General features: G+C 41.4%; 1 protein-coding gene across 1 annotated transcript in view; it reads right to left on the bottom strand.

The window, feature by feature from the left end:
• The window catches only part of MAGI2 (membrane associated guanylate kinase, WW and PDZ domain containing 2), a 1,282,556-nt gene that overhangs the window by 124,680 nt on the left and 1,144,862 nt on the right, over positions 1 to 13,014 (bottom strand). Inside the window, exon 16 of the mRNA XM_087821115.1 lies at positions 6,765 to 7,013. Within this exon, the coding sequence (XP_087677241.1) occupies positions 6,765 to 7,013 (249 nt within the window). The remainder of the gene's footprint in view (positions 1 to 6,764; positions 7,014 to 13,014) is intronic.

The raw sequence follows: 13,014 nt of genomic DNA on the forward strand, positions 1-13,014 counted from the left end.
AGCGTTGCTGTGAAAATTAAATACAAGGTAAGATTCTTAGCACAGTGCCTGGGAGAAAGCTTAATAAAATTTATTATCAGATAATAAGAGACATTCCAGATGGCAGAAGGCAAAACATGGACACTGGGACAGGAGAGCAAAGTTGTCTTCAGGGGGAAGAAATGAACCCAGCTTTGGTAGAATAGAACTGTTGGTAAAAAGTGGCAGCGTCTAGATTACCCAGGGTCTTGGATATACGAGAGGCCTGCTTGAACCTTACCCTGTAGATATTTTTATCAAGGACGTTATGAACAAGGACTTGTTATAGGAAGATTGAATGGTACACAGAAACGGCTGCCTTCCTCATGCATCATTGGTGACTGCACTCCACTCCTACCCTAGCCCCTGGCTACCTCCTCAAGCAGAAAGTAAGTCAACTCATGAATGTGAAAAGATCGATTTGATTTAAAACGTGTATGTCAGTGCAAACTATGAACACAATCTTGTCTCTTTTGTATATGCTGATTTTCCAAAAGATTATGAAGACATTTGCTTATTTTATGGTTTTGTGAGTTATATTTAGAAGTCAGATATTTTGGGGGAAAGCTGGCATTTTATGTAGTGCCCCCTCCCCATATTCTTCTGTTATAAGAGCACTCATATTAACAGTGTGGTGATACCATTGTGCCTCCGAGTGAGCTACTACTCTCAGGATAAAGCTTGGAGTAAAGCGCCGTGTCCTTGAAGGAATCCAAAGCAGAAATTCACTTAAGGAGTAAGGGAATATTATGTGTCACAAAGCTGGTTACGAATTCTGAAAGGAAGCTTGCTTTTGAAAGCCCATGAGAAATAGAGAAATCAATCAGATTCACTTGTAATTCTCATGTTCAACTGCATGGGTGTTACTTAAGTGACTTTTCAGCAATGATTGTTGGGGATGGAGCACTGACAGGTCAGAGTTTACAGTGACTTAGAAAAGGTCAAGGTCCCAGCATCAGCACCACTTGCACCAATTACCTGTGTTTTTAAGGTGAACATTGAATAAACCTCAATAGGGAGGTTTGAAGAAAATCCACTGCCACAACCCAAACCAGTAAAATGTAAGATGTGATGCCTATTGGTTGCTGATATTCAGAGGATTCACTTTAGGGCAAAACTTTGTAACTATAGGCCATTAAAAGAAGTGTGCCACTAAAGGTGACAAGTGTGTGAGACAGTGATTGCATCCTGAGGAGGGCTGGGTGAGGTTTAGGGGTAGAACCCCCTGGGGAAGTTGCCTTTTTGCCTCCAGTAGCTTCGTTTGTTTTATTTCTCTGTGTTATAAAAATGCTATGATTTTACAAGTGTGCCAGGAAGTGACAGAAGGAAGAAAACACTGCCTTAAAAAGGGAGCTGGTTTAGTGCAGTTAAGTGCTTATTTCAGATCATTTCTTGACAGAGTTTGAGATGAACAAAAGAACTGACAGTGTTAGGAGCCATCTTCAAAACAAAATAAAAAATGAAAGTAATACAATTTTAAAATAATAGCTTAAACCAATAAAAAATATGACCCAAGCCTCAGGCTTACCCAAAGCTTTTTACACACAGACAAACTAAACAGCTAATTTCTCATGCTGATTCATGATATATGATATTTTAGAGCTGGAGGAGGCCATTCAGACCATTTCTCCTTATATTTTAGATGAGGAAGGGGCACAGGAAGACCAAGTGACTTGGTTGGGGACACCACAGTTAGTGGATAAGCAGGAGTGAATTTGGGCTTGGTGTCCAATGCACTTTTATTTAGTTTAAAGCTCCTGTATTAGGACAAGACTATGGGAACCTTGGCTTTGGTTTTAATATGTACCTCTCCTAAGTTCAAGTGACTATTCATTGGCCGAATGGTTGGTGGCATGAGTGTTGGTGGGAAAAATCTTAGCCTGCTTCACAGCTTGTTCAGTTTTACTTTATCCTTTCTTAAGAGGTCATAAAAGACCTACTAGCTGTGCTTTTGAATTTCTAGAATAACTTTGAACCTCTGAACCTATGGACATCATCAAGGACTTTGAGAAAGTCATCAGGGCATTTCACCAAAGATGATGAACTCTCTCCTAGAACGCTGGATTGCAGGGACCCTATGGAGAGTCAGCGATGACCAATTCTGCACTCCAACCTTTGCCAGAGAGAGCACACACATGGCAACAAAGGTTTTTAGCACCAGCACAGAGCTGAAAGATTGTTAGAAAGCCAGCAGCACGCTGCCCAGTGATGCTTTTGCAATAAAGACACAGAAACTGATCATTGCTGTTAGGACAATAGGAATGAAGGAAGGAAAGGTCGAAGTGATTGTTCCCCTACTGTTGGCTGCGAAGATTGCTGCTATGGCTGCTGGCCTAACAGCTTGTTATGTGCCTGCATCTAAGTTAATAAATTCCCTCAACAGGCTGCCACCCTCCACCATCGATGTCCAAGTTGCCCTCTATCTCTACGCCATAAATTTCAACATAACCTTCCTGACAAATTATAGAAAAGCAGGTAACTAAAGGTCACCTTTATTTCATCATTTGTGCCAAAGCCCTTCTTGGGGAAATCTGGTGGGAGAGCAGGTTTGGGGGCTGGGGGAGATTAGGAAGCACTTGTAAGGACCAGGTTACACCTGTGCAATAAAATCTGAATGTAAGGACTCAGCCTTGAGCTGGGGATGTCCAAAGACCAACCTGTCAACCCCTCTGCATATAGTCATAGGGACATTTTATAGAGCAAGCTTTCGATCCACTCCAAGTTAGAGCTTACCTGAGCCTTGTAGCCTGTGTACACAGATCTCAGTGAGAGTGACAACACCTCCCAAACATAGCAAAGTGTCTAGGTTTCAAGAAGCTTCTAACATGGCCTCCAATATTCTGTTTACCAATAATATGGTAAATGAACATCTTTGAATATGTCTTTGTTCGAGTCTTTTTAAGAATTTAAAATGCAATTTCCTGTTAGTTTACTCTTATCCCAAGCTCCATTCTGCAAACCACTTTGTTTTCCTGAGGGTCCAATTTTAAGGTCTGAAAAAAATACTTAATATTTTGGATAATGGGACAAAAATGCTTAGGAAGCTTGCCTATTCTCACTTTAAATCAAGAAGATATTCCTGCACCTCAGATAGAAATCTTCTAAGATCTGTTTGCTCCCAGACCATAATTGGCCTCCTGAGTCACTGGCTTTGGAGGGTAGTATGCTGTGTAATTACATTAATTGATATAAGGATTTCTTCTTTAGTTTTTGGAAAAATATTATTTTGAAAAAATATATGTGAGGCTTTGGTAAAGAGCCCTACAAAATGGCAGGCAGTAGTAAACCAGAAATCTCACCCTCCATGTTCTCAGTTGGTTAAACATCTGGCATCACCAGCAGAGTTGGTCCCTAGGCTGAAGAAACCGTGGAAGGTGATTTTCTGTGTGCAGGGTGGGGAAGTTTACTTTTGGGTTCTTTGTCTCGCCTCTCTTCTCTGATATGTTCAATAGAGGTGTTTGCAGGGACATTCTAATAGGCACAGCTTTGAGCCTGAATTTTGACGTTTCCCATGACTGTTCTAGTTGATTACCTAGTAAATTCTGGGGAAACTTCCAGCCTGAAGCCTCAGCAAGGGAAACTTCGGCTGGACTGGCGAGGATGCCACTGCTCTGTGCCCACTGCTGACCCAGGCTGCAGAGGTGGGGCAGGGGGAAAACTGTGCTCCCAGAAGGGTGGCATGCAGGGAGGGGATCTGGCTCTCAGGGACGCTCATCTGCTGCCCAGATTTCGCTGCTCTGGGCTCTCACTGAGCTGACAGCCAGTGTGAACTCTGCAGTATCCAAGAAGAGTAAGCTGATGAGATGGAAAGATAATCCCTTGCAGGGGTGGTGGTCAGGAGAGCAGCAAAGGCATATTTGTTGCTTCCTCTGAGCCAGTGCTGTTCTAGGCACTTCCATGTACTAAGTCTTTTAACCTTCACAGAAACCCTGTGGCACAGGTATTAAAATGATCTTCTTTTTACAACTGAAGAAACTGAGGCCCAAAGAGGTCAAGTATCTTCCTCAAGGTCACACAGCTAGTAAATGATGGGCCAGGTTTCAAATCCAGGCAGTATGATTGTGGCACCTGGCTGTTAACCGCACCACTCCCTTGCCTAACAGTGATGGTGTGCCCACCGAAGGCAAAGTAGCACTCTGCCCACCAATAGAAAGGCTTCAGCAGCTGTGAGAAAAACTACGATGTGTCCAGGATCCTTGGGCTCGGGGGAGACACCAAGAGGAAAATGACACAAACCCTGGGAACGACTGTGACTCCTGGGAGCCTGATAGTATCATGCTCCCCTAGTTTCACAGAGCCCTGGATATGGTGATGGTGGAGATGTGGCATAGGAAGGCCCTTTACGACTCATGCATGTACACACACACACACACACACACACACACACTTAGCATTTCTTTTCAAAATTACAAGTGCAAAATTATTGCAGAAGCATGAAACAGCATCAGGTCTGGGAACCTTTTAGGTGCATGTTGCAGATTATATACTGTAAACGCCACACGCTATCAGTGTCATAGCTGCTCTTCCAACAAAACATGCGGCAACCTGCGTTTCAAACTCCTTACATTGAAAAGAAATAAATATGTGAAAAAAGAAGCCAGGAGGCATCATGAACTCCAGAATAGATTTCCACTCTCCAAGGTGATGTAAAATAATGCCATTTGAAAATGGTTAGAATTACTCTTTTGAGGTTTAATGTCATTGGGTCAAAAGAAAAAAATTCACCTTGATTGTAAGCATTTGCACCTGTTGTTTTCCCAATCTACCCATGTGTGGATTTTATTTGCAATAGAAAAAGCACTTGCGGTTTCTTTATGTAATAAGTGCATGCGTGACTCTCTCTCCCTCTCTCTCCCTCTCTTTCTCCTATACATTTAGCTATAATGCTGTCACACTTCAAATAAAGCTGAGGCCCTAAATACATACTTAACACTTTCTTTGTGGCAGTACACTTATTTTTACTCCACCCCTTTAGATATCCTTCCCCAGTAAACGATTTGAATGACTGGAATAGTTACAAAAGCTCTCATGAACATTTTCTCCAAGTGTAAATTATTGGAAGACTGTTTATATAATTTATGAAAATCTTTAGTCTTGTGCCCTTTTAATCTTGGTGAATCTATCCTACTGACAGAATTCTGCTTCTGCTCTGTGTGTTAAGGTTGAATTTATTTCTTCAGCTTATCATGAAGAAAAAGAGAAATGAAACTGCACTTTCAGATGGATGTAATTTAGCTTCTGCACATATCCACTGAGGTTTAATGCTTCTCTAGTTTTCACTGGTGAGTTTGTCAAAGCTAAAGCTAATCAGGGTAATTCTCTCCATTTAGTTCTGGTGATGTTTTGATAACATTAAGTTTATCATAAAAACTTCTTATTCCTTCTAATACTTTGATTTCTTGAATATTGTTTGACACATACACCTCCCTCCCCCACAACCAAAATTTATCAGAATTTTAGGCACAAGATGACTCAATTATTTTTTCTCTTTTTTGTGTGGTTAATCCTCAACGGAGGACATTTTTCCATTGATTTTTAGACAGAAGGGAGGGAAGGAAGAGAGAGAGAGAGAAACACTGCTGTGAGAGAGACACATTGATTGGTTGCCTCCTACAGGTGCTCTGACCAGGGTGTAGATGGAACCTGCAACCCAAGTATGTGCCCTTGACCAGCAATCAAACCTGTGACCCTTTGGAGCTCAGGTGGATTCTCTAACCACTGAGAAACACCAGCCAGGGCTATTTTTTCTCTTAATACTCTCTATTCCGGTGTTTTTACCCACAACATTTTGTACTAAATGGCTTCAACATGAGAAATGAACAAGTGTTCCTCTTGCCTCTCTGTCCTACTGCTTGCTGGCTACAGAATGACTTCTGGAGTAGGACTGCTGAAAGGAAAACCTTCGAGGAAGACTGTGTATCTACACAGATGACTAATTGGAAGAAAACTATGATTACTGAGGTCACCTGCTGTACAGACTCACAGAACCTCAGATTTGAAGGAACCCCAGGAGGTGAAGTCCTCTACTTCTCCCCTGTGTGCTGTTACTACCAAGGGGAAGGCACCATTGTCTCTGGATCCACAGGCTTTTTTAACGGCTCCTCACTACCTTATACTTTCACTCTTGCTCCCTCCCCAAAATTTCATTCTCCACAAGCAGCTGGGCTCATCATTTAAAAATATAAGTCAGGTTTCTGTCCACTGATTAAAACCCTCCAGTGGCTCCATTGGATTTAGACCACAATCCAGACTTCTTCCCGTGGATGTGCGAAGCCCTGCATGACCTGGCTCCTGCCCAGTTCTCTGGTCTCATGCCCTCGCCCTGTTCACTCTACCACAGCCGCACTGGGCTTCTATGTGCTTCTTCAATGCTGAGCTCCTTCCCACCTCAGGGCTTCTGCTTAGACTGCTTTCCCCAGATCCTCTGCAGACCTTGTTTCATTCTACCACACAGAGCACCCCTCTCCTCACACCCACTTCACTCTGCTTTCTTTTCTTTCCAGTTCAAAATGGATGAGGAGCTTTTGTGGGGCTGTTGGGTTGTGGTCTTGCATTCCTCCTGAGCCAAAGCTCAGCAACATTTGGCTAACCAGTGTTAAGGATACCTTCTTTGTGCCCACAGCCTGCGACTTTCAGGATCCATGGTATGCCTACACCAGTTCTCCCATCTGCTTGACAGTATCCCTGCCACCAGAACAAAGTAAAACAAGACCTCTCAATCAAAGGCAGGCGAAGCAGTCGCTTACTTATAGTGGATCCGGACTCGGGCCTGTTCAGGGAGCTGATGATGACAAAGCCGAAGCCTTCGTTCTCTTTCCGGTGAATGACCACATCGTTGGTCTGCAGGCTGTGGGAGGCGAAGCCTTCGGGCGGAGAGGCGTTGCCACTGGGGGCAGCGTGGTTGCTGTTGGTGTAGGTCGCATAGTCACTGCGTGGGGAGCTGTGGTGGGTTGATACGGAGCCTGGACTCCTCCCGTTCTCTGGGCAGGGCTCCCCTGGAACAACAGCGTATACAGGCACTCGGTTATTTAACAAGGTCTTGATGAGCGTTTTCTGTGTACTAGGCACTGTTCTAGACACCAGCATTGTTACCAGACTGGCTTCTATTTCCCCCAGAAGTGCAGAGCCACAAACCTGGCTATGGAGATCTTGGTCCCTTTTCCTCTCTTCATGGCAAACACAGGTAAAACCCCTCATCAGCTTCCTATTTGCTGCTACCTGTTTGTATTTCCTTCTTGTTAAGACTGCAGCCCCAAGCACAATGCCTAGTTATAGATATCGAGCTGCTTAATCGCATAATAATAATTGCTCAAAGAAGATCATAAAACAAGTGGACAGAATCTTAAATGGTACTGTGCACAAGAATTATTAAAGAACTTGCAAAAAATATGCATCTTCAGAGTCCACATATAAGAAGTTTTTTCAGCAGATCTAGGGAAGATTGGGCACAGGAATCCAGGTGCTGTTTCTAGGCCACACTGAGAAATGCTGCTGTAGAAGTCTTCGAAGTGGGGCTAACAGCCCAGGGGATGTCTATGTAAAGTGACCTATCATAATTTTACTAAAGAGCTATGGTTTTATTTAATTTTGTGATATTATGTTAGCTGAGAAGTGTTACTTCACTTTGTGTAGGTAGGAAACATTCTTCTTAAAGCAGTTTGCTCATTCTAGGATCTAACAATGTTATCGTGCTAAGGAATAATGAATTTTGAGTCATTAAAGGAAGTGTTGGAGGCCTGGCTCATTTACATTCTGTATTATTAAAAAATACACTCTATTATCAATCAGATAAACCAAGTCACTACTTCCATGAGAAAGCGATTATATTTATGAGAGAAATGATAGAAAGTTGGCAGCCAAGAGAAGCTAGTTTTTAAAATGAAAGTTGATCTGTCATCCAGAAAGACTTTTGTCATTTTAACTTAATACTTAGGTAATGGTATCTTGATTAAAAGAGCTGAAGTGGGCACCTAGAATACAGTAATTAGAAGACTGTTTCATCTCCATCTTACAATTTAATCAGCACACTCAAAAGATGTTATGGAACAGAGGAATAGTAAGATGGAAAAGAATCACAATTAATGATTTTTTGGGGGGTCTCTAGACATCATCTCCTATTTTGAAGTCTGGAAAGTATCTCATATAGCCAGTTAAAATTAATTAGCAAAATTTCCAATGAAGGCTCTTAACTTTTTAAGCTGCAATTCCACTCTAAAATGGAAAAGTCAGGGAGAAAGAAGAGACTACAAGAAAGGTTCTGTTACACTGATACCTTAAGAAAAAGGAGCTGCATTCATTCACGTGCCCAGATTACAAATGGCCTTACAAAAATGCATGCATGTCTTGTTTGTAATTACCAAATAAGATTCAGGCTGCTGCTTATTATCATTTGAAAAATTTGATTTTTTGGTAAGATTTAATTAATCAGGTTTTAATAAAAGAAAACAAATTGATGCTTTTCATCTGTAAGAAATGTGCTGAGGTCATAAAAGAACAAAAATGTCAAAGCCTATTTTCTACCAAATTAAAACTGCCTGTAAAATGTACCCTCTCCGCAAGAAAACATCATCCAAAGACATGCTGTTATTGTCTCGGTGAAGCACTTGTCCTTTATCAGTCCTTCTGCGCGTTGGAAGTAAAGTGATTAGAGATAGTCAGGAAGAAGAAAAACAAACAATTATTATGCTGCAACGTTAAATTGAAAATCTCCCCAAGTTATTGGACCAAATCAGTAACTAAATGTCATAGGCAGTGACAAGAGAGATCTCATTTTCTGGCTGTCATATTTTAGGGGGTTGAGAGCTTGGTTGTCAGTAAAGCGGCAACAAGGAAAAATTATCTGTCTTTGCAATAAATGGCTGGGAGTGGCTATGCCACAGGTTCTACAGAGAGAAAGAAAATCTCAACCACTAAGTCAACGTGAGAGGTCCCTGGGTAATTACATTAACAGGATACTTTTCTATTGCTTTTGGACTTCTTTCTCTTTCAAGCTCTAGAACAAAGTTCTTTATCTTTAACAACAGGAACACATTTAAAACCAGGGAGTTAAGAAGGCTTCCAATGATTGACTTTGAAGGATTGAATTGACTCGACATCATTTTTCTACTCCTCCCCAACAACCCTTCCTGGTGTAGTGCATGAGCATCCTTGTTTTAGAATAATATAGTAAAATGTCACAGAGTGACTAAATACCATGTACATTTATTTTAATTCACTAACTTCCATTATCCCTGACTCATCCTTTTGTCTCACATGCAAATGAAAATATAGAATTCAGTCACTTAGTATCTACTCAAGTCAGATAATTAATGTTTAGGTTGTTTCTGTTTCTTCTGCACCAGTTATACCGGAAATCACCACTGGCTTACTGGGGGAGAGGCTCCATTTGGGAAAGCCCGGTTCATTGGCTGTGCCCTCCAGATGAGATGTTTTGACTAGAACAGTCAGCAACTGGCCAGAAGCTGATCCTGGCCAGCAGACCCATTTATTCTTGTGCAGTGTTGGCCTATATGTTGTTAAAATTAATTGTCAATGTTTTAAAACAGGCAGCCTTTACAGAAATATGGATTTCCAGTTTCTCTTGAAATACTTGGTAGTGATTTGCTAGAGCTGGGCAATGGCTGCTCCCCTTGATGGGGTTTGCAGTTTGCAAGTAATCAGGGTCCCAACCATTCCCCAATGTCTCTTGCAAATTCCTGATTTACTAATTTACCTGGTGAGTGAGGGGTATGCAAGGGCCCTAGGAACTTGTTCAATGGGAGCCTTTGTTTCCCATCCGTGTCACAGACTGGGTGCCAGGATCCTGTCACCAAACAGACCTTGCTTGTTCCAGAGTGTGCCTAGGCTTCTTCTCAGGACCGTTCCCAGGAGGATGACAGCACTGCAGATGTACAGGTCTTGTGCTGAAGCATGACTGAGGCAGTGGGGTTGTGTGTGGACAGAGCTTGGACTTGGGGGCTGGAGTGTTGACAGACACATGCACCGTCAGGGTGCCTGATGGAGCAGGGCAGCCCAGAGGCTGTAGCCCTGCCTCTGGGGCTGGCCTGCCTGCAGACATTTCAGTTGGTGCACTCCTGGTTATACGGCTTATTTAAATGGGTGACATGTTCATAGATAAAGAATAAAGAAATGTATTTTGAATTGACAAAAAATGTAGTAGCTGGGACCAAGGAACCCACTGGCTTCCTAAACACTGGCTAAACTTCTCACTCATCTGACAGGAAATCCTTCCCTTTCTCGGCATTAGGACAAGAATTGGACATTCCCTTAGGCGTTGGAGAAAAATGCTGGTAGCTTAAAGATGGACTCTAATATATTTTGACTAAGTCATAAAACTTTCTTTCACATCAGTTCTAGATTAACACTTTAGGAAATTCCTCAGGGACACCCTTTTCTCAGACAAATAGTGCATATTCAAAATAATGTATCATTAGGGTAAACATCTCAAACTGAGCTATTACACATATAAATATTTACACTTTCAGTGTAATAATTAAAGGCATTCTTCTACTATCCTTGGGAAAAAACAACTAAATATTGGATCTGATGGCATGAGTAAGACATCTCTCAAAACCCATTTAAGGTACAGAATCTGTGCTAAAATTATCTGGTAAATAAAACTGGATGCACTACTGCATATTTTCTTCCTTTACTCCAGTTTCTCATTTTTGAGGATCTAGCTTGCCATTGCCTAATTGAAAAGATTGCCTTAGTATTTGTATGCTTTTTTGTATTTTAATTTTAATTGCATGCTTTTTTTATATTTCGATATTTGGAGTAGGTTTTGTGTTATTCTAATCTTTGCCCAGTGTAACTCACCACCTGTATCTCTCATAATGGATGTGTTTTGTCTTGAGCATCAACTAAGAAGCCAGTGCCCAATGTCCTCTAAGGTGGGCAGGACATTTGTACAAGCTTCGGCAAGCATACAGCTGAAGGGTATGATCCGGATGACCTCCCTTCTTCCAGCACCTTCTCTATAATGTTGCTCCTTTCTTCAAAAAAGTGGCAACCCTGCCCCTCTCCTCACTTATCTCCTGTCTCTTCACAGCTGATTGCTCACGTCCCTTCAGCTTTCAATCATCTCATCCTAAGACAGGCCTGTGCCTCCCACTGCCTTTGCTTAGGAAAGTGTAATAATAATGATAACAACAACTTTGAAATGGAATCTCTGCTGTCATATGAATTTGTAGTTGTCCCTTCTCACTGTTAGAGACATGGCAGCTATGAGGAAAGGCTGTTTTCCTATGTCTTTTGTTTTTTTAAAATCTTTTTTACACAATTTCTAGGCATTTACTTCACTATCAGGGTATCCTTTGCTGAACTTAATCATTTTCAATACTGATGAAGCTTTCAAGAAAGAGTGGGCTGAATTAACTTGGAAACTCTCCTGGTGAGAATGAGCAGTCTGCAGCAGAACATTTTCAAAAATTAAATGCACTTGACATGCACTTCAAAACCTAAATGAGTAAAATTGGTAAGAACTGCAGCAAAGAGCATCTTTACAGAAGTCACATGTTCCACAAATTGCAAGAATACATTTTTGCAGCATTTGGCATACACTCCAATAGCTTGGGTTGATTAGAACAAAATTTAATTTGCAATAATCAGCTGGTGGCAAGGGGAGCATGAAATTATGTTGGTGCACTGGTTTTGCACTTTGCAGTGTATTTCCTTGTAAATCAGGTATCTTTTTAATTTATCTTTGGGCTACAGGACATATAGCATGGCAAACTTTTTATTGAAAATCACTCTGTGGGGAGAGAGACGGTTAAATGTTAACCGAGAAAACATTGTCTTCCTTCTGGCATCTTGCCCAAGAATAAAGATAATTCAAGGTGTTTTGCTTCTTGGGTCAAGTGGTGTGGCAGGAATTTCTGAAGGTGAATGACGCTTCTTAGCAAAACCTCCATACGATACGAAATGTATGGCAGTCTCTGCTGGTGAGGGCTGACTGTTCTTCTGACTTCCCTTTTTAAATGATTGCCCTTGCTCAAAGTCTGGTTTCTAGAAGATGCGAATAAAAAAGGATTTTTTGTTTGACTAATAAGCTTTATTCTCTTGAGTCATTAGCAGCCTGTGATTAGCCAGTGGTCCCCTTTTTAATTCAAATATGTTATAATGATAACACATATGAAATACTCCTTCTTATTTTTGGAAGTGACATTTGCTAAAGGTCTGATGTCTTTGCATTCCCTGAGGGTGGGGATGGTGACAGAGTGAGGAGGAGACTGAAGGTTGTATAAAAAATAAGCCCTGGCGAGGGAGGTGAGTCTGCATCATTGCTGACTCTGCAGACTTTGGGGCAGGCTGCTGTGCCTCTGTCTCAGTTTTCTCATCTGCAACACGAGGGAACTGGTGTTGCTAAGGGCCTTCTTAATTCTAGCATTTGTCATTCTGTACAAGAAACAGTCAGGGGGCCCAGCAGAAAGGCCACAGGCCACGGAGGCAAAGGGTGACAAGAGACATTGTTGGTGCCACTGCTCCTGTGATTCCCAGAGTCACGTAAAGGCAGTGTGGGACTATATTCCCAATGTTACGGAGTGCTCAGGTTACAACAAATAGTGTGATTCTTGTAATAGACATATTCTTTAAAATATAAACCTTTTTGGAGGGAGCTGAGATGGTGAAGAGAGAAACTGAATCATGTTATGACTCCAAGGGCTGACTTTTGAAAGTATGTCTGTGGTGGATTCTTTTATGAAGTTGGGAAAATGGATGTAAAGGGAATAATTACTTCTAATTTATCTGTTTCATAAGTTTGGAGTTATATGAATTGTGTTTCCTCAAAATGACATACAGCTATATTCCTGTAAATCAGGGTAATAGTATTATTGTTACTTTTTATCAGGCTCTACAATAGAAGCTAATTTTCCACCCTTGTTGCCTTATTATGTTATCAAAATGCTGTGGTTCTTGGTTTGTAAACACAATGAGGAACATTTTCAAAAGCCATATTTTTCACCTACTCCAATGTTCTTATGATTAGCATCTACC

Source organism: Miniopterus natalensis, chromosome 10, assembly GCF_054644295.1.
Source record: "Miniopterus natalensis isolate mMinNat1 chromosome 10, mMinNat1.hap1, whole genome shotgun sequence".
NCBI lineage: Eukaryota > Metazoa > Chordata > Mammalia > Chiroptera > Miniopteridae > Miniopterus > Miniopterus natalensis.